The following is a 21,222-nucleotide window of genomic DNA, read 5'->3' on the forward strand; positions in this document are numbered from 1 at the left end:
TCCACAGGTCCTCTTAGCTTATGACTAGCATCCAGTGTCAGAAGACTGCCTCTCTCACACAGAGTGGCGTAAGTCTGCCCCACACAGAGTCCAGGGCCCAGGGAGGTGAAAACTAGGTACCTCCCCCATCCTGTCTCTCCAGACACCTGCAGAGATGCCCTCCCAGCCATGGGACAAGCACTTTTCCATCCTCATGCAGGGCAGTGTGGTTCGCCTCCAACTCTCTCTTCCATTCAGGGGTAAGCATTGGGCTTCATCCTCGATGGCCAAAGAACCTATATTGTATTTTCCTCAAAACAAGGAAGCAGCATGCCCTAAAAGGAATTTCAAGCCTCTGTCTTAAGAGAGAGAGAGAATCTGTTGGAAGTTTCTGCCCACTTCCAGCCTTTGAGATGACCAACAGTGGTGTTGAGCTGCAGCAGAGCACAGGTGAGGGGTGGGGGGCCAGAGGTCCACTCACTGTCCCTTCGCTCTCTGAGCAGGACAGGTGGTACTCGTCCATCTTTCATGTGGGGGCCTGAGCCTTGGGCTTCCCTGGAGGCTCAGACGGTGAAGAATCTTGCCTGCAATGCAGGAGACACGGGTTTGATCCCTGGGTCAGGAAGATACCCTGGAGAAGGAAATGGCAACCCACTCCAGTATTCTTGCCTGGAAAATTCCATGAACAGAGAAGCCTGGTGGGCTACAGTCCATGGGGTCGTGAAGAGTTAGAAAGGACTGAGTGACCAACACTTTCACTTTCTGAGCCTTGGCAAGGTGAGATGGCCCTAATTAATTCCTGAGCAGCTCCAGGCTCAAGGCTGTTTTTGCCCCATTTCTATGTGTACCACTGTTGTCCAAGGACATCACATTACACATGGATGGAGTCTCCTCTGAGGCCATACAGGGTGGGGGCATCCTGAGGGAATGGGGAAAAAGTGCCCTTTGCCCCCAGGTGAATAAATGTTGTGACATCTCACAGGCCTGGTCTGTGAGTCGTTACCAGAGTTTAGCTACTTCTGCTTAAAGTGTGGTGAGCACTCGGCCTGTATCACCTCGGAGTTTAGTCCTAACCTCCGTACCGCATGACGTATATTATTCCTGAGGCTGAAGGGTGCGAAGCTGCTGCCCTAGAACTAAGAGGAGATGCAGCAAAGAGGCCAAGCGTGCCTGTGTTGGAATCCCAACTCCATCACTTAACTAGTTGTGGTACCTCAGGCAAGTAGTTCTGTGCAGTCTCTCCATCTGTAAAATGGGGCTAATAATTGGTAGTGTGTCCTGAAGATTAAACTGGTTAATGGTTGTCAAGCACCTTGGAGACTATCAGACATGTAGGAAGTACAGCATAAAAAACTACTGCCTGATTGTCATCTGCTCCCATGCAAGCCTTGGAGAGCCTGACTCTACCGCCTGGCTCTCCCATAATTGTCTGCATCTCCTGCAAAACGCAGCAGGGCCCGCTTCAGGCTGAGGCCGGGGCTGAAGCCTGGAAGCAGAGCAGAGAAATGCGTAGGAGGTCTGGGTTGCAGCTGCACACACGACACACTAACTTTATTCACATTGATACAAAAGTAGATTTTTCCAGAAATGTTCTCTTGTGCCAGGGGGAGCGAGTTGAGTGGCACGGGGTGGAAGGGTGAGGGGAGAGGGCAGGAGGGGCAAGGGCCACAGTGTGGGTCATGGAGGCAGGACGGCGGGCAGCAGGGGCTAGGGGAGCAGGAAGATCTGGGCATGGTGGCCCCTCTGCCCTGTTCTAGCCACACTGGAGGGCAGAGGGTGTCCACACAGACATATTGGGAGCATCCAGAGTGGCGGGAAATGGGGGTCAGGGAACTTGGGCAGGAGGAGATTGTGGGTAGAATTTGGTGCCCATGACTTTCTTCTCCTTCTGACCGGCTGCCAGCTCCCCCAGGGGACACCCGGGCTCCTGTATGCCCCCTCTGGCTTCCCCTTCCTTACATGCTTCTCTTGGAAGGGCTGGACACGCCCAGGAGGGGCCGAGGTGGTGGGTGTGGCGGTGAGAGCTAGTGCACAGATAGATGCTCACACAGGCAAGGAGAGAGTGGAGGCTGGGCTGCCCACCAAGGGGCCCCAGGGGTCTCACTGGGGCAAGGCCTTGAGGATGGCATTTACCTCTTCTGCCACAGCTGTCAGGGCAAACTCAAACTGGTCCTGGGGAAGGGTAGAGGGAGGAGGGTCATGGAGAGGCCGGCCTCTGCTCCTGCCCTGGGATTGGCGGGGAAGGGCTGGGGGGGGGCGGTCTGAGGCAGTCACTTGGGGAAGGAGGAGGCAGCCCTCCTGGGGGAGATTTGGAGGCAGGCAGGAGAGGCAGGCCACTGCCACTTTTCCTGGGGAAGGATCGTGGCTAGGGTGGGTGCAGAGAGAAACAGTCACCTTAGAGCGAACAAGGCCAGGCCGCTGGTCACGGACATGCTCCAGGGTGGCAGCGATGTCAATCTCCTTCACTCCTGGGGGGAGGGGTGTGGGGACAGAGAGATGCTCAGAGGATGTCCAGAGGAGGGTAGGACCCAGAAAGCCTAGGGCATCTTGGGATGGGAGGCTCAGAGGACTGGATAAAGCCGTCTTTATCCAGTGTGGCAACCTGCCCTCCACGAACTCCTGTGACCCCAGGGGCTAGGGAGACTCTAATCTGGGGCTGGGCTGGGGGCGTGGTGGGGAGGGGCCTCACCTTTTGCCATGCGATTCAGTACCATGTCGATGAGGATGTAGGTGCCCGTCCTCCCTGCACCATCACTGCAGGAAGAGATGGTGACAGGCTGAGCTGGGGACCCAACAGGAAGGGGGAGGGGAGGGGACATGGAGGCTTGGGGTGGGGACACTGGTGGAACCGTTAGGGTCAGCTGGGGGTTGGAGGGCATGAGTGAGCTGAGGACGAGGGACGGGGTCATAGCTCCTGGGTCCTGGGAATTGGGCCTTGAGTGAGGAGCCTGTGACTCATGGGGTGTCTCTTGGGCAGTGAGCCAACTGAAAAGGAGAGCCCTGGCTCCACCCTGAGGTGGAGGCAGTGAGAGGGAATGGGAATAGCCATTTCCAGCCACTGGCCAGGCTTTCCTTCAGCCAACGTCTTATGTAAATGGCAAGATGGTAAATATTTTCAACTTTGTGGGCCACATATAGCCTCTGTTGTGTGTTCTTTTTTTTTTCCTTCAACTACTTAAAAATGGGAACATCATTCTTAGCTCATGGGCCATTAAGAAAATAGATGATATGATGAATTTGGCCCATGGGCTGTTGTTTGCTGGTATCAAGGGGACAGGCAAGCAGCATGCTTGGGAGATGCATACAGACAGCAGGACCAGAGAGGGGGTGGGAACCAGGAATGTGCCCCCTTCAAGACCCTCTGGCTTGGGCCTGGCCTGCCCCCATCCATCCCCCCCACCCCCCTCCAACCCCGTACGTACCTGCAGTGCACGATGATGGGGCAGGAGCGGCCCCGGTAGCACTTGTTCACCTTCCTGCAACAAGAAATGGGCGTGAGGCCAGGGGGCACCAGCAGAGGGAAAGGGGAACTGAGACACACACCTGTGGGCCTGTTTTCCTTTTCTCCCCACCTGTTCAGGGCCGAGGAGGGAAGAGGGCTGGACGGAGGAATTGGGACTGGAGGTCAAGAACCAGAGATGGTGTGGGGGGCACTGGGCTTGCCTTGTCACTATGGGCCTAGGCTATGCACCTGGAACAACTGATAAATCAGTTGTTCTGATTTATCAAATAAAACCTAATAAATCAGATCAACCAATAAAAACCTTTCAAGCCTCAGTTTTCTTACCTGTAAAATGGGGATGATAGTAATAGTAACCTCCTTCTTAGGGTTCTTACTACATGGATTATGAGATAACCCATGTAAAGGACTAAATGCTAAATCTGGCACACAGTAGGTGCTCATTAAATGATGGCACTATTAAAGATAATACATCATAATATTAACAGTCTCCCCTGCCCGAAGTTCAGGGAGGATAGGTGTTCTGGTGACTTCAAGGGTGTCAGAGCACACTATTGCTCTGCCCCTGGGTGTTCCCCTCCCCACCCAGGCTCCTTGTGGTCCTCACCAGCAGTGGGGTCTGGTTGTAGCCCTGGGCGCAGAGTTCCTCTGGCGAGGGGATGACAATCCCTCAACTCTGAACATGCTGCTGCCCACTGTCTCCCTGAATAAGTCTTACCCCAGCACAAGTGCTCTGTGATTGGGTCATATTCAGACTGTGGGTCCACCTGGACCTCAGACTCTGCTGCTTGGACCACAGCTCAGCAAAGAGCAGGTGGGTTCTCCCTCTCTTGTGGCCCAGTCTAACCTGCCCTTGTTCCTTATGACATTCCTGATTTGAGAGTCACTTGCAGACTCCTGATACTCCCAAAGGACAAGGGCGAGGGATAACCTTCTGAGGGGTTATTAGAGCATTTCAGAGGAGCTTGGAACTTAGTGGTCCCCCAGTCTGGTAACCCCAAACTTGCTGGGGCCAGGTGACTTTGAATGGTTTTCTAGGAGTCCACATGATTCCTTAGCGTATCAGCTGGTAGATCAGGGCTGGGGTTGAACAGAAGTCACCGTGGCTCCCAATCAGTTAATAATAATGACAACAAATAGTACTTAGAATTAACAGAGCCTTTGCTATGTGCTGGGGCTTTCCTGGTAGCTCAGCTGGTAAAGAATCCACCTGCAATGCAGGAGACCCCGGTTCAATTCCTGGGTCAGGAAGAGCCACTTGGAGAAGGGATAGGCTACCTACGCCAGTATTTTGGGGCTTCCCTGGTGGCTCAGTTGGTAAAGAATCCACCTGCAATGCAGGAGACTGGATTCTATCCCTAAGTTGGGAAGATCTCTTGGAGAAGGGAAAGGCTACCCACTCCAGTATTCTGGCCTGGAGAATCCCATGAACTGTATAGTCCAGGGGGTCACAAAGAATCAGACACGACTGAGCGACTTTCACTTTTACTTTTGCTATGTGCCTGCCACTTAAAGTAGATTTTATAGATACTGATATATAATATATATATCATATATTGATAGATATTGATAGATATTGATATTGATATATAATATAATTTCATGATATTGACTTTTGTAACAATCCCTTAAGGTATGGGTCATCAATCTCATTTAACAGGTAAGAAAACAGATGGAGGTCAAGGAACTTGATCAGAGTCATTTTCTAAGACTTAAAAATTTATTTTGCCTTCCCTCTGATGGACCTTCACCAAACAGTATTTATTAAGCAGCAATTAATTTGTTCTGGGTGTCTAATGCTAATTGAGTTTACATAATTCCAGCCTGAAGCAAAGAAATATAACCTTTCGCTTACCTGTGCAGCCTTAAAATAGGTGCATGCACTCATTTTAAAAAGATTTTTAAATATGGAAAACAGAAAATACCCCTGATACCCTTGATGGTACCTTCAAGCCTGTACCTCAGGCTGCATGGACCCCAGTTAGAAACCATTGTCCTGAGGCTCAGAAACTACCCCCAGGTTCCCACCCCAGTTCTGTACCTCTGCTTTCTGCCCAGCACCTAGAGACCTCAGATCGGCCTGGCAAGGGGCAGAGAAGCAGGAGGAAGTTGCAGTGTGGGTGCGGTCCCTGCCATGGCAGCAGGCTTCTCAGCTACCTATCTGTGGATGGAAGGCAGGGGACTCTGGAGGCCTGGACATGGTTTCAGCATCTGAATAGGGCAAGTCCCCCTGTTGGTTTCCTGTCCCAGCCCTCACCTGGTTCCATGAGTCCCCAAGAGTCCAGAGATCCTCCCCCACTCCCTTTGATAGTATTTGTCCCTTCCCTGAGTCTCCCCAGCCCCCAGCTCTCCCAGCGCCCTTGAGGGTGGTCCTTGGGCCACACGTCCTCATGTCCCATCCATGCAGCGGCCACACCTGCCAGTGATCACTTTTGTGACTATGCAACTGGAGTGAGAATACTAGCTGCAGATCACAAAAATGACGCTGGCAGCCGTGAGAGAGAGAGAAGAGGGAGGAGACAGAGAGGGAAGACAGACAGAGCAAGGGAGAGACAGAGACAGTAGAGAAAGAGAGAGGGGGGAGGGGGAGACAGACACAAAGAGAGGCAGAGTAAATAGACAGAGATGGGAGGGAGGTGGAGGAAACAGCTGAGAGATGGAACCGGGAGAGGTGCAGAGGCGGGAAATGTGGATGGAGTGGGGGAGGGAGACAGACTGCGAGACAAAATGATGGAGAGAGAGCTGAGGGGGAGAGGGAGAGTGGGGGAGAGAAAAGTGAGAAGGAAGGGAGGGAAAGAGGGAAAGAAATAAAAATAGAGGCAAAGAGACACAGAGGGTAAAGAAGGGGGAAGGCGGGGGGAGTGAGAGAAAGCAAGGGGACAGCAGACATACAGACTGGACACCAGGAAACACAGGACAGGAGGAAATAGACAGCAAGGACCAAGGAGAGGGAGGGGAGAGAGGGAGGGAGCCAGAAATACTGCGAGCCCTTCTTGGTATGGGGGGCGGGGCGGGGTAGGGAGAAGAAGGTTATGGAGAAAGGGCGAGAGATAGAAAAAGAGGGCAAGAGAGAGGGAAGAGGCAGCCAGCCAGCAGAGAGAGAGCGAGCAGTCAGGAACTGGACCACAGCAGTGGACGGATGGGCACAGCGAGACAGAGCGTCAGTCCTGGTTTGGGGGGTGGTGTCCGGAAGGGGACGCCAGGAGCTCAGAGTCAGTCCTGGTTTGGGGGTGTCTAGAAGGGGGCACCAGCGGACCAGAAGCTGAAGCGCCAGGTCGAGCGAGAGGGCCTGCTTCTCCTGACCTGGAGCCCCAGGAGGAGCTGATGGGCTGCGGGGAGGCGCCAGAGCCGGGCTCCCGGCCCCCTTGCTCCTGGGCTGCTCTCTCCCGGGCTTCTGGGAGCCTTCCTCGGGTCGCCCCATCGCCCCCGGGTGCTCGCTCACCTGCGGAAGTCCAGGAGGGGCCGGGTGGAGGCCGGGGTGCCCTCTGCCGGCCAGCTGAGGAAGTGGAACTGCGTGAGCGTGCGTGTCTCCTGGGTCTGCACGTTCTTCAGGTAGAAGCTCCGCACCAGGAAGTCCTCGCACCAGATGTGCTCCGACACCAGGTTCACCTGCGAGGGTGGGGGCGCAGGCCTGAGCGCGGCAGGGCCTCTCCAAATCCTCCCGGCCTCCCAGGCCAGTCGGGGAGCTCACCCAATTGTCCCCAAGAACCCTAGCCGTCTGTGTCACTTATGGACTGCTCAGGACAACGGGTGGCTTTTCCATCTAGACACAACTAGTCTTTTTGGCCGCACAGCTGGATCTTAGCTCCCCGACTAGGGATGGAACCCGCCCCCCCTGCAGTGGCAACTCGGATTCTTAACCATTGGACCCTCCGGGAAGTTCTGTGTGCTTCCTGAAATCAGTTTCTCCTTCCTCTTTTGCGCAGAGACTAGCAAAGTGTCTGTGCTACATACACACCATAAACTTTGATAAAATTCTGTATTTTCATTTGATTTTTTTCTTTAACCCCAAGCAGGACCAATTTTTAAAATTTGAAAAAAAAAAAGAAAAAGTATTGCGTGCTCATCTAATGCTGAAAATTTGTTATCCAGAGCTCATTTAGGGATAAGAAGCTTCTGTTGTGCAAATAAGGTCTCTTGTTTTATGGGGGGGGGGCAGTTATTTCCCATTGGTCAGGAATGTTTCTCCTTCCTCTACTTTGTCTCTGCCCAGACCCCCCAGTTTTTTTCTATTTTTCATAAGCAACATATGTGATTGGCGGCATTTCTTTCTTTGCTTTGGCCTCCAGGAAACTCAGATCTAAACTAGACTCAATAAAAGTAGGACCAAGTCTTGGTCTTTGAGTATACTTATCTTCCCTGTCTCAAAACTGTACTCCTGGCTCTTAGCTTCTTACCTTAGTTTCAGTGGTTTTATAGTTTTATATCTGTACCTTTCATCATAGGCCCCTACAAGTGCTTTTCAGCCCTAAACTGGACACACACATACACACATGTATATGCATACATGTATGTATGTGAATGCTTTCCTGGTGGCTCAGATGGTAAAGAATCCACCTGCAATGCGGGACACCTGGGTTTAATCCCTGGTTTGGGAAGATCCCCTGGAGAAGGGCATGGCAACCCACTCCAGTATTCTTGCTTGGAGAATCCCCACAGACAGAGGAACCTGGTGGGCTACAGTCCATGGGGTCTCAAAGAGTTGGACACGACTGAGCAAGTAAACACAGCACAGAGTGTGTGAATATGGTGTAAGACATGGATGTTTATATACACATACAGTTGCACATGTATGAATGGCACACCTTCCACTTTCCCCACCCCCATTGTCTCCTGGCCGTGGGGTTCTGCTGACCTCATATACGTGGTAGAGGGAGGAACCCTCGTCCGGCCAGTAGCGGTCACATTGCTTGACACCATCCTCCACCAGCGGGGTCAGCATGACAATGACGGTGCAGCCACTCTCCCACACCATCTAGGGACAGATGATGTCTAGCTCCCAGGTAAGCTCCATTCTAACCTCCCTGGGACCAGGTTGGCCTTGGCTGCCCACAAGGGCTCCCGGTCCCTAGAGATGCCTTCCCTCCAAAAGCCCACCTGCCAGAAGTCTGCAATGGTATGCGATAGCGGGCCCTGTGTGGCTATGTAGGCTGGCATCCGAGGGTCGTGCTCAATCTGGGGGCAGGGAAAATACATCATGAAACAGAATAGGAAATGCAATTATGGAGAGGTCTGGTCAAAGGGAGCAGGCTAGGGTCTAGGGGAGCCTCAGAACTCCCATTTCCATGCCGGATATCAGGCCCACAATTCCAGGGCCTTGGGGGGTGGGAAATGGAGTCTATGGGGGCAGGATGAAAATGGGGGAGGAGATGGGAGCCACTCACAATGGGGCTGGCGTTGATGTAATCGCTCCGAGAAGGGCTGCTCTCCACCTTCAGCTTGATGCGAGCATGGTCATCTGCACAGACCCCACACCCCATCCCAGAAACCCCTCTGGTCATTGGGGTCCTGGCACCTCTGCCACTCAGCCTGAACCAGGAGCCCAGCCCCTACACCAAGCCCTCCGGACTCCCAGCAGACAGAGGGCTGGGCCAGCAGGACTCACTCACAGGGTAGGAAGTCAGGGTGGCGGTTCTTTTTGATGTTGCCCTCGCCCTGGGCGGTGGCACAGGTGTTGGGCTCTGCCTGGTAGGCACACAGGGCCTGCCACTCCTTGGCCAGGCGGTCCCTGTTCCGCAGGTGGTCCTCCATGTAGGCCTGCAGGGACATCACAGCCTGGCACTGGCCCCCACTGCCAGCCCTGCCCCTCCCACTATCCGGTCCCCTCCCCACCTCTGGGCCCACACCCCATCCTGACCAGAATCATGTGTCCCGTGGAGATGTCCATGTTGGCTTGGGCAGGCTCCTCACACCAGGACGGGGTGCTGCTGTGGGAGCTGGGGCTGGCCTGGGCGGCATCGCTAAATTGTGAGGACACGCTGCTCACCCGAGAAGGCTCGGGCGGACCCTCTGCCCGGTTGAACAGGGACTTTGTGGCCATGTGCTGGCGGCATAGATCCTGCAGAAGAAGGACAGGGCAGGGTCTAAGTTCTCCTGAAGCCTTTTCAACAGAGTCCTGGACTCAATTCAACAGAATCCTTAGAATGGTCCTGGATTGCTTTTGAATGAAACCCGTCTCCTCTGGGGTGGGTCTTCTGCCCTGGGTCTCATTCTTTCCAGGGCTGTCCTGCTTGGGTGCAGCCCATGACAACCTCAGATATTACAGAGCAGAATCCGGAACCCCCTGAATGGTGGTATTGGGGAGAACTTCAGGAACCACCTGTTCTCAATTCCCATCCATTCAAAATGCCCCCACGACACACCCGCTGGGGCTTCTCCAGCCCCTGCCTGGATGTCCAACTCCCTGCCCTCATCTTACATGAGACCCAGACTCCTGAGCCCCTTCCATTCCCTCTCATCAACAAGCTTCTGGGGCTGCACACCTGGTACTCAAAGGTAGTGTCACCATGGGCCCCCTCGGGTCCCAGGGCGGCCAGGCGCTCCTTGTCCCGCTGTCGTGCATGCTGCCGCACACACAGAGCCACTGCCAGGGCCACGAGCAGCCCAGCCACACCTGCCAGGGCCACCAGAGTAAGGAGCACGGACTGCATGGGAGAAGTGCTGTGGACCGGCCGGGGAAGGACGGCGGCTGCCTCCTCCCTCTGTGGGAACAAGGTTAGAATCAAGGAGGGCAATGGTGGTGGGGAGACTTAGGAGCTGCTCCTCATCCCTGTCCCACACCCCACTCCCTGCTAGGATATCTCCTGGGGAAAAGCTGAGAGGCAGGGGCATGGTGGTACAGGCAGAGGGACTCCCATAGACCCAAGATCTTTCTTTCTCAATTCCCATGGGACCAACTCAACCACATTGTACTGCCAGAGACTTAGTGGGTGACTCTCCCTAGGTGTTTTTGCATTTAAAAATGGATGTAGAGAAGTATAGAGACCCAGGGAGTCAAATAGTAGAACATGAGGTATCAGTGTTGGATGCATAATAGAAGCATATTTTGAGTTCAAAGTCCTTTCTGCGTAATGTTTTCCCTTGGAATTTGAGACTTTGCTCTAGTACATCTATGGACGGCTAGGGCCATCTCAGGTAGTTCTTCCAGGTGAGTTGGCTGCCTATAGAAGGCTGATCCTGCAGGGAGCCGGAGCCACTGGGGCCATCTGCTGGTCAGAAAGAAAACTGCATGGGGGAGGGCTGCTTCAGCAAAGCTGGTGTATTTCAGCTCCTGTTCTGCCAAGACTGCCCTCATTTCTGGTGGGCAGCATCAGCCAGCGGGGACTTTGACTGATTCTTCAGTTATCTCATACCTGTCCCACTCCTGTCTGCAAGATCTGGAGCCCTGTCTGTGCTTCCAGTTCAGACTTCACCAACCCTGCAGGGAGGACGGAGGTCAGATCCTCTCCAGCCCCCATATGGTCTCCACCCCATGCCATGCAATGCCCCGTGGCAGGCCGGGCCCACATGGCCCGGGTCTGGGAATATTCCTGGGTCTGGGACTATTTCAAGGAGAGCATCAGCCACCAGTCTGGGTCTATACAACTAGAGCTGGGACCAAGAAGTATTTACCAGCTTGCTGGGTCACATCGGCCAAAGACAGGTTCTGTTCATTGTGCCGGATGCGGAAGGTAAGGGCTGGTCCCACGACACTGCCGAATAGGAGGTATGTTACTGCCTCACCCATCACAGATCCCATATTCAAAATGAGAGATCCGCTCTGGCCCCCTCCCTATTAGAGGATGGGGCCGAAACACATGCCATACAGGGGTGTTTCAGGAGGGAAGATACTGGACAGGCCAGCAGAAGGGCAAAGTGTGGCTGTACCTTCAATGCAGCTGGAAACATCTGTGACCTGACCTCGGCCCCTTACCAGGAGTTTGTCTCCCCCTCTTCCCCTGAGCCCCCCAGGCCCCACCCCCTTCAAGCTACCTGCCGCCCCAGCCAGATAGAGCCCCACCTGATGTTGATGAAGCTGCCCGAGGACATGTGCACGTGCTCAGCCAGGATCTCCAGCAGCCTCACTCCTGCAGCTAGACTCAGGGGCCTGGAGTTGCGGAGCCGGTAGAGGAAGGAAAGTGGGGACCCTCTTGGCCATTTTCCTGAAACACCCTCCAAGGGTGCTGAGACATCCAGGGGTACAGAGCAGCACCCCTTGCCCCATCTACTTCACATCTGCACTTCTGCTCTCTGCTGCCAGCCAGGCAGGACAGCCCAACCCCCAAGGGACCAAGAGGCTGCCCCATGCGGGAGCCCTTACTTCTGGTCGGTGACAATGTAGCCGTATTCCTCTGCTGATGGCCGAGCGGAGGGCTGCCCTACCGCGGTGGGCTGGCTCTGGCCCAGCGGGCTTTTCTTCTCTACCAGAACCGGTGTGGCGGGAGGGCCGGCAGCTTTGGGGGGCTCAGAGGATCCGGCGCTCAGCTCCTTCTGGGCTTTATTGGAGGTGGAACTGCCAGTGGGGGATCCAGGCAGGGAGGGCATTGGGGGCGGAGGCTCCACTGGGTCTACGCCCTGAACCTGCTCTTCCATTGTCTGTTTAGAAGAGAGGATAGAGGCAGGGTCTCTAACAGTGAAGGGGTTAGGGAGAGGGGGTCTACAATCTGGACCCTGAGCTCCCATAGGGGTGCTTATGACTTGTTTCTCTTTCTATCCCCAGGCTCAGGTCAGCATTGGGCACCGAGAGGGCATCCAGGAAAGTGAGCCAAGTGGATGAATGAATGAATAAAGGGCTGAATGAGTGACTATTCATGATAAGTAATAATCGACAGGATGGGGTTGGAGTGGGGAGAAACTCCAGAGTGAGGAAAGCTGGAGTTAGGGGAGAAGATGAACAGACAGCCAGTGCTTTTTCGACTTTTGTTTAGCCACACAATCTTAGAAATCCAACATGTGAAACAGACAGAGCACCTCAAGCTGTAGGGCGGTCAGGAGCCTGCCTGCTCCCGTCCCTGCCTTCGCCTAAATATCTCATTTCAAGAGTGTGGTCTGACACTACTGTAGTGAAAAAAGCAATGAATCAAGAATTCTCGCTTCTGGTCCCAGCTATGCCTTCAGCCTGAGGTGAGACTTTAAACAATGACATGCAGCCTCTGGGCCTCTGTTGATGGGTCGGAGAATACAGATTCTGGGTCCTGAGCCTGAGATGTGGATTCAAGCCAAGGGCATTTGCTGCCTTACGGGTCAGGGTCCCTTACAGGTCAAGCAAACTCACTTTCTTGATGTCAGCTCCAACGTTTACAACCCCTCCTGTAGAGACAGGAAAAACAAGACTCTGGGCAAAGGGCCAAGGCCAAGGTCCACACATCGCAGGTAGGAGAAAGGGCTGGTAGCTCTGAGTCTGTGACATCTGCTATGAGCTCTCCCTGCAGTCAGTAACCAAGGCTGTTGTTGGGTTCATCCTAAGCATGGCTTCATGCCTCTGTGTGTGTTAGTCCCTCAGTCGTATCTAACTCTTTGTGACCGCAGGGACTGTAGCCTACCAGGCTCCTCTGTCCATGGGATTCTCCAAGCAAGAATACTGGACTGGGTTTCCATGCCCTTCTCCAGGGTATCTTCCTGACCCAGGGATTGAACCCACTTCTTTTGTTTCTCCTGCATTGACAGGTGGATTCCTCCCTGTTTTTGGCCACATCCCTCAAAGCTGTTCTTTGCTCAGTCCTCTCTTACCTGTCAATCATTGGCTTCTTGGCAATGGCCACGGCTGCCTTAGGTCCTCAGCATCTTCTGCCTAGCCTTCCCGGTGCCTCCAGATCCCCAGCTCACATCCTAATTGGCTTCTTTTCCCATTACTTCCATCTCCCAGTCTTTTCCTGCTCTAACTCCTCAGCTTACCACCTCACCCCTTGCTTCCTGACCATGGCTGTCAATGACTCCATGTCTCAAACCAACCCCCTCCCCTGAGCTTGGCCCTTTCCCTCTAGACTGTTTCTTGCGGCCTTGAGAAGTGGGGCAAGAGGCCTCCCTGGGGCTGGCAGTCTCTCTGCCCCGACACTCACCCAGATTTCGTCCAGCACCCTTGGGTAGCAGTTGCAGCAGGGTTGAGAGAGTAGAGAGCTGCTCTGGGGTCAGCTGACGCAGCTCTACGCCATAGCCCGCCAGCACAGCGGCCACTCTCTTCAGAGTCACATCTGCTGGGAGCCAGACACGGAGCTCAGGACTGGTGCCGGGATGAACTTATGGGATGACTTTGTGGGTGGACAGGGACCCCATATTTAGGAACGTCTCAAACACAAGGACACTGATGCCCTCCCCTTCTCGTCTGTGTCCACACTTTGGGGGAAAGCCCTTTAGGTGCCAAGACCAAACTTCAGGCCCAGTAGGGACTCCTCGATTCCCTAGCTGGAGAAGGCATGTCAGCTCCACCCCCTACTGTATCCCCAGTGCCTACCTATGCCTGGCAGAGAGCAGGCAGTCAGTAGGCATTAGTTGAGTATACAGATGACTTTAAGGACAAATTAACAAGTGCATGCATAGTCAGGACAGACCCCACCAACTCTGCCCCCCAGAAAGCAGCCCCACAGGCATGGAGTGGATGCTGAGGCCGCAGTTACCTGGCTGCTCTGCTGGGGCAGGAGGCTTCTCCCCACGACCCTCTAGTCCTTCCTCCTCATAGCCCTCCGAGGAGTCCCCTGCCCGGCTGCTGCCCCCTGGCTCTGGCAGCCTTGGTGCCCTGGCCCTGCTGGGCACTTGTGATTCCTGGGCCAGGTAGAACAGCTCTGACTCCTGGAAAAGCTGAGCAGGTGGAGGCCCTGGAGGGTCCCCATAGGAGTGGCCAGGGTGAGCCCCAAACATGCCCTTGGAGGCAGTTTGGCTGAGGAAGGCAGGGGCTTCAGCCTTGGGCAGGGGGTCAACACTGACCATTCCTGGGGAGCTCTCTGAGCCCTGGGAGCCATCACGGGAGCCAAACTGTGGGAAACCAGAGATTGGGATAAGAGCAGATGTCAGCATGGGGATTGGGGTTGGGAGGGGGCCAGTGTCTAGGGCTCACCTGATGGAACAGGTAGGGCTGCAGCAGGGCAGGTTCATAACTCAGGGCAGGATGCGGGGGCTGTGGGGGCAGCAGGAGATGCTCCAAGAGAGGAGGCAGCAGCTCAGCCTGCAAAGGGGACAGGGGGGAGCCCGCCCCAGCTCCGCCCCCGCCTACTGAAGGTCGAGGAAGCCGATGCTGCGGAGCTGGGGCGGAGCCAGTGGGGATGCCCTGTAAAAGCAGCTCCCCAGCGGGACCAGGTCTCCTGGGCACCAAGCCAGATCTGAGGAGGAAAGCAAAGTGTCTGTGTTGGTTGTGTGGGGCAACAGTGTAGAGAATCTATGAGGCAGAGATGCTGGGGGCCAGGCAGGCTTAGCCTAAATTAAACCTGATCTCTCAAGAGAGGAAAGAGTAGCATGGAGAAGGGCCAGAGGGCTACTCCTGGGTAGAGGTCATTGCCTCCCTGGTAAGCGTGCCTGGGTCCCTGAAACACAGCAGCAGAGCTGATGAAGCATGAGGCTAAGGACAGAAAAGGGGAGAGTGGGGAGCAGGGGAAGGCAGCTGGGAACTGCTCTAGATGAACTGTGGCTGCAACTTGCCCCATTGCCCCTGTATGCATGTCCCCAAGTATACATCCAAAAATTCAATGCTGTGCCCCGCCCTACCCCAGTCTGCCTTCTTCACCTGGTATCATCCTCTGAGCCCCAAGCCCTCATTTACTTTACATTGTCCCCTCTTTTGCTTTACAGGGCCTGAATGATGCCTTCAGAGCCCCTAACAACAAAAATAAGATGGTACCTCCTACCATGTAGTATAAAACTGAACATTAAACAGCCTCAGTCTGACAAAATTCTAATCTGTTCCATGATGACTGCTTTGATGCTTCTCTTAAAATACCAAATGTCCAAATGTTTCAAAACAGTCTTTAACATTGTGAATCAACTACGTTATGATAAAAATTTTAAGAAAAGACTTTATCCGGCAAAAAAAAAAAAAAAAAAATCCCCTAGTTTTGAATGCCCTTGTTTCACTAGATCCCCAGGGATGAGCTCAGCTCATGTTGGGCATGTGAGCATATCAAACGACCACTCCAGAGCCTCTTTCTCCCATGCCCCAGCCTGCTGGTCTCTGTACCTACTTTTCTCTCTCCATCAGGAGGGCCACAGATGCACCAGCCTTGCCATGCAAGAGCTGATGACAAATGATGCCTACCTGTCCCTTGAATGAGGCTCTTGGGGGCGAAGCCTGGGAATACGCTCCATCTCCTGGGAGATCACGTACTGGGTGAGGTCATCATGCCAGGACAGTCCTTCCAGGGAGAGAAAAGAGTGAGATGGAGGTTGTCCCTCAGGCTTGGGACAGCCGGAGGGCTCAGTAACAGGGACCAGCGCAGATCAAAACTGCACCCTCTACCCCGCAGCATACTGAACTGGACAGAGCAGAGGAGCAGTGGAGGGGGTCCAGAGACCTGGTGGGTGATCTGAGTTGTCCTTTCCTCCCTTCTACCCAGGTACAGATCTGGAAGTGAGATTGCCTCCGGTGAGACTGGGTTTAAATCCTCTGCCACTTACTAACTATATGTCCTTAGCTGAACCTCTCTGAGCCTTAGGGCTCTCATCTGAAAAATGGGGGTTTATACCTCCTAAAATTGTTGTGATAATTAAAACACAATATAAAATGCTTAGAATAGTACCTGACACATCATGACTTTTCAACAAATGCTATTATTATCATCATCAATATTATTATTCATCCTGTTTTGATTGATCCTGAACCTTAGTTTTCTTTATTTGTGGTGGTGGTGGTGGTTTAAGTGGGAATAACATACTTTATGGGTCTGTAGTAAAGATTAAATGCAATCAGGGACTTGAAAATGCTTGGAAACCTCCAAAGCATTATACACATGTTTTAAGCCTTCATCAACATCATCTTATCCTGAAGGCAGATCTCCTGTTTGACCATTTCCCTCCATGAACTCTGCTTGCAGGAAAAGTCAGTCATCTATTCTAAAAGGATAACCTCCCACTCTACAGTCCCACCACTCCCCATTCCTTTTTCCTTGCTTCTGGATTAATACTTGTACTGCTCTTAACTCATATCATGGGATCAATACCTGCCTTTTTGCCTATTAACATTAAATGAACTATCTGTGTTTCTATAAAAGACCAGTTCTCCACTTGGGCACTAGATTTCATCCCCTGTTACCTACTCAAGAACATCTTCCCCACAATCCTCCCCCTTTTCCTATATCATCATTTTCTCCTGTTGTCTACTGAATTATTCCCATTCACATACAAACACAATGCAATTTCTCCCATCTTGTAATAAAAATACTGCTTGATCCCACATTCCCCTCCAACTGTCACCCCATTTATTTGTAGCAAGACTCTTTGAAAGTGTTATCTCTGCTGGCTGTATCCAATTCCTTTCCTTCCATTCCCTCTTACCCACTTTATTCAGGACTTTTCCCCCAACTATTCTACTAAAACTGCTGTCATCAAGATCACCAGTGGCTTCTGCATATCTAAATCTAGGGTCAGTTCTCAGATCTCGTCTTACTTAAGCTACCACCTTCATTTGACTGTTGATCACTCCTTCCCCCTTGCTTGATACACTCTCACTTAGCTTCTAGGACACCAAACACTCTTATTTCTCCTTTTACCCCACTGGCTCCCCCTTCTCAGCTTCCCTTGTTGATTCCACTCCTTCTCCTGGTCCTCTTAATAGAATTTTTTGGAGTTTTTCTTCATGTTGACTCAAACCTTTGACTATTTTATCCACCTCATGGGTTTAATTACCATCTATATGCCAAAGAATTCCAAATTTATATCTCTACTTCAGACTTCTCTCTCTCTTTCAAAACCCAATCTTATATACTCAACTTTCCATTCTAATTGAGTGGACAGTAAAATCAAAACTGAGCCCCCTCTTCCCTAAGTTGATCCTTCTGCATAGTTAATATTTTAATGTTTACTGTTTCTGTTTGTACCATTGATTCCCTACACCCTATTCTCAACACAGCAGCAAGAGTGAGCCTTTTAAATCAGAAGTGATATCAAGCACCCCCATGCTCAAACCTTGTGATGGTTTCCTCTTTTACTCAGAGTATAGTCAGTGTCCACACATTCTCCATAACATCTTAGAACATCATTACCTACCTGACTGCATCTTCTGCTCTGCCTCTCCATCACTCTTCTACACCTTCTGTAGAGGTGTTTTCCATGGTGTTCCTCAAACTCATGCTCTTATCTTAGGGCTTTTGTTCTAGATCCTTGGCCAACAAAAACACTCTTTCCTAAGATAATCTTCTGGAAAACATCCCCACCTCCTTGATGTATTTATTCAAATTTCATAGCCTCAATAAGATCTATCTTGACCACTCATTTTAATACTATGGCCTCCTACCTCACCATTTCTGATCCCTTTATCCTGCTGTAATTGTTTCTTTCCATGGCCCTTATCCCCTTCTAACATACTAATGTTTTCTAATTTATGTAATGTAGTCCCTGCCTTCATCTCCTGAATATAAACCCCAGTAGGCAGAGATCTTCATTTCACCCCTCGATAAATCCCAAGCACCTAAAACTGTGTTCGCCACATAGAAGTACACAATAAATATTGGTTGACTGAATGAATTGAATGAGTTGGGTGTTCTCCTGGCTGAAGACCCCAGGATTCACAGCTCTGGAATACTTAGTCAGTTCCAGAGAATGGGTTGATCTCAAAGAGATGAATGCTGGCCTCTTCCAGTGGCTTCTTCTAGAAGCCTCTTCTGGATTCCTCCAGAGAGTCTAAGTGTGAACAGCCTATCTCTAGAGTTCCACCCCCACTCCTGTCTCCAGTTAGGTCTGGGAAGGTGAGGCTCCACAGTGGGTGTGATAGGAATGTTCCATGAGAGAAAACCTGGAGTCAGATGGTCCCTCCCTTCCCCATCTCATCCAACCAAGTTACAGCCTCTCTCCTCCAGTGCATCTAGACCTCACCTTGGGACATGAGCTGCCGGAGCACACCTTGTAAGCGTTGAAGAACTGGGGATGTGACTTGCAAAAGGGGCCGGGCTTGCCCCACTCCCACCTGGCACTGTCCAAACAAGCCATCTAAGAACACAAAAGTGGTGTCAGCAGGGGGCTTGAACAAGAGGCCTTCCAAAGTCCAGGTTGCAAATAGACAGCTCTGTCTACCTCCTCTCTTGGCTTCAGAGGGCTTTGTTCCTCCAGGTCATCCTCCCTTCTCTCTAAGTGCAATTCCCCTTCTGACTTCCAGGCACCTCCCCACCCCCCCCACACACACTACTTTCTCATTGTGTAACCTCCCCCCTCCACCCCGACTTGTAAATCCTATGTCTGGTTTCACTCACCCTGAATACAGACTTCAAGGTGAGAGCAGAGTCTGCGGTCAAACAGACAGCCTGTAGAGAACAGGTGAGCAGAGAGGCTCAGATACCCCCATGCATACAGTGGTCAGATGGATGAACAGGCTAGGGAAGGGGAAAGCAGATGGGATCCAGTCTTTCATTCTAAGGAAGGCTTTAAGCTGGGAGGAGAGGAGGGCAGAGGCCTCCTCTTCTTAAGAGGGGGATCTGGCTTTGGATTTCAAAGATCTGCAACTTTGGATTCTTTCCCTAAAAGCCTCAGTTTGTTTAACTAAGTAATGGGGAGAAGAAGCCCTTCAAGTGCATGGGGGTGGTGATGGTGGCGAATCATAAACTTCTACTCTGAGAGAATTACTGTGGGGTGGTTTATGTCCAAAATCAGAGGGAAAAGGGACTTTCCTTCCCATATCTCCAAAAGTATCTTATGATGGCCTGGTACTCAGAAGAGATGGGAACCCTAGCACATTTCCGCTTTTCATGGGAAAGGGTGGGATGGCTCTAAGGCAGTGCTCCCCACACTGTCCCTATAAGCCCGTGGACCTAGCGCTGTTGGCGCTGTTCGCGGTGCTGAAGCTCTGAGCCCGGCGCCTCTGAGGGTTTGCCTGGAAGCAGTTATGAGGGAGGGAAGGGCGACAGGGTGAGGAGCCTTCGAAGGACCTGACCTCTCCGCCATTCCAGCCTTCATCTTCCACCCTAACCAACCCGCAGCGCCACAGGAAGTACCTTGCCCTGGCCTCCAAGCCCGATGGGGAAGGAGGGCGTCAGACTGCGAGCTTGCGCCCCTTCCCCCACGCGCCCCCGGCCCCCACCCTCCCCCTGCCCATGAGTCAGCGTTGACTGAATCCGTCCGCTCAGATGTGAGTCAGCACCAGGCCTGGCTGTGGGGAGGGGGCGGGAGACGACCCCTCCCTCTTCACCCTCTTTGGCCCCCTTCCCCAGACGTCCGCTTCTTATCGGAGATCAGATTACAGCGATCAGCCCCTCCAGGCTAAAAGAGAAACCCTGGCCCCTCCCTCAGCCTGATCCTCTACGGAAATCTGGGACCCCGGAGCTCGTGGGCCCGACTTCTACTGTCTGGAAATCAGGGTTCTCTCTCCTTCCCTCCCCTCCTCCACCTCTCAGCGCCGCCACTTTTTGGAGCCTCGGGGACACTTCCTTCTCTTGTATCCCGTCTCTAGGTCCCTCTGTCCACACGCACCCCCATTCCTTCTCCCCAAATCCCAAACTTGCCCTGAGCCCTCTTCTCTTAGGTCCCGCCCCGGGGTTCCCAGCCCCACCTCCAGGCCTACGCCCCTTTCCTCGCAGACTCCTCTTCTCTCTCCGCTCACCCCTACCCCACTCCACACACACCTTCCAGCCGAGGTTCCGACCTTCGTGATACTTCCCATTCCCTCCCCTCCACCCCTCAGCACACCCCACCGAGTTCTGCTATCGGCACCCTCCCCCACCCCCCATTTCCTCCTGACCGTGGGCACTAATGGCGTTGCAGCCTCCCGGGCGGCTGCCCAGCAACAGCAGACAGAGGAGCACCCGGAGACCCCCCGATCCCCCGGGACCCCCGGGCCGCCCCCGGAGCCGCATCCTTCCCGGCTCGGCTCTCCAGCCCGGCAGCCAGAGCCGCAGCTACGCCGGCCAGAGCCTGCCAGCGGGGCCGAGGCGGGGCCTGCCACTACCCACCCACAGAGGCGGGGTCTACACGCCCCTCTCGCCGCAACTCTGCCAACCCCAGGCGGCTGGTGACGACATCCCCACCCCCGGCTCTGGCGTCGATTTGCGTCATTCGTGGCGTAAAAGCGCAGTCTTCGTGGGGCTCCTACTCACCCCAGTCCTCCTACACTCAACAGTAGGTGCCTCTCTAGAATTCTCACTTGGCCGCAACTTGACATATTCTTCTCCCCAAGGGCCACCGCCTCTATTACCCAGTCTCAGGGTTGGCGAGAAGGGTTCTCGTTGGGTGGGGGCCAGGAAGGATAAGTGAATCAGGTATATAAACCTTAAGATGTGGAGCATAAAAGTGAATAGAATGTGTCCTCTTCCGCATCTCAATTAATGATTCTTTTGTCACTAAGATCATGGCATCCGGTCCCATGGCAAATGGATGCAGAAAAAATGGAAACAGTGAGAGACTATTTTGGGGGGCTCCAAAATCACTGCAGATGGTGACTGTAGCCATGAAATTAAAAGACGTTTGCTCCTTGGAAGAAAAGCTATGACCACCCTAGACAGCATATTAAAAGGCAGAGACATTACTTGACCAACAAAGGTCCGTCTAGTCAAAGCTATGGCTTTTCCAGTAGTCATGTATGGATGTAAGAGTTGGACTATAAAAAAAGCTGAGCACTGAAGGATTGATGCTTTTGAACTGTGGTGTTGGAGAAGACTCTTGAGAGTCCCTTGGACTGC

At 52.9% G+C, this 21,222-nt stretch overlaps 1 protein-coding gene across 2 annotated transcripts; it reads right to left on the reverse strand.

Annotated features, from left to right (window-relative positions):
- Positions 1 to 1,502: 1,502 nt before the first annotated feature.
- PTPRN (protein tyrosine phosphatase receptor type N) lies at positions 1,503 to 20,463 on the reverse strand. 2 transcript variants are annotated; one of them, XM_081584250.1, is made up of 23 exons: positions 20,286 to 20,463; positions 18,805 to 18,855; positions 18,431 to 18,544; positions 15,660 to 15,756; positions 14,469 to 14,730; positions 14,032 to 14,386; positions 13,477 to 13,608; positions 12,693 to 12,727; positions 11,739 to 12,013; positions 11,439 to 11,525; positions 11,051 to 11,130; positions 10,792 to 10,856; positions 9,922 to 10,140; positions 9,297 to 9,497; positions 9,049 to 9,196; positions 8,824 to 8,897; positions 8,537 to 8,614; positions 8,295 to 8,414; positions 6,882 to 7,048; positions 3,402 to 3,455; positions 2,669 to 2,733; positions 2,374 to 2,447; positions 1,503 to 2,151 (listed from the first exon to the last, which is right to left on the reverse strand). In XM_081584250.1, the coding sequence occupies exons 1-23, from the start codon at positions 20,398 to 20,400 to the stop codon at positions 2,080 to 2,082; spliced, it is 2,940 nt and encodes a 979-aa protein (XP_081440376.1). In that variant the 5' UTR covers positions 20,401 to 20,463; the 3' UTR covers positions 1,503 to 2,079. The 2 variants fall into 2 exon arrangements, with proteins under 2 accessions (XP_081440376.1, XP_081440377.1); XM_081584251.1 differs by lacking the exon at positions 11,439 to 11,525.
- Positions 20,464 to 21,222: the final 759 nt, after the last annotated feature.

This window comes from Giraffa tippelskirchi, chromosome 3 (assembly GCF_054371585.1).
Source record: "Giraffa tippelskirchi isolate mGirTip1 chromosome 3, T2T-mGirTip1v1.2.pri, whole genome shotgun sequence".
NCBI classification, from domain to species: domain Eukaryota; kingdom Metazoa; phylum Chordata; class Mammalia; order Artiodactyla; family Giraffidae; genus Giraffa; species Giraffa tippelskirchi.

Coding starts and splice junctions, on each gene's coding strand:
- PTPRN (XM_081584250.1), bottom strand. CDS start 20,400: ATGCGGCTCCGGGGGCGGCCCGGGGGTCCCGGGGGATCGGGGGGTCTC. Junction 10,141..10,791: donor TGCAGACAGGAGTGGGACAG/GTATGAGATAAC, acceptor TTGTTCCCACAG/AGGGAGGAGGCAGCCGCCGT. Junction 8,898..9,048: donor CCACCCTGACTTCCTACCCT/GTGAGTGAGTCC, acceptor GGGTCTGTGCAG/ATGACCATGCTCGCATCAAG.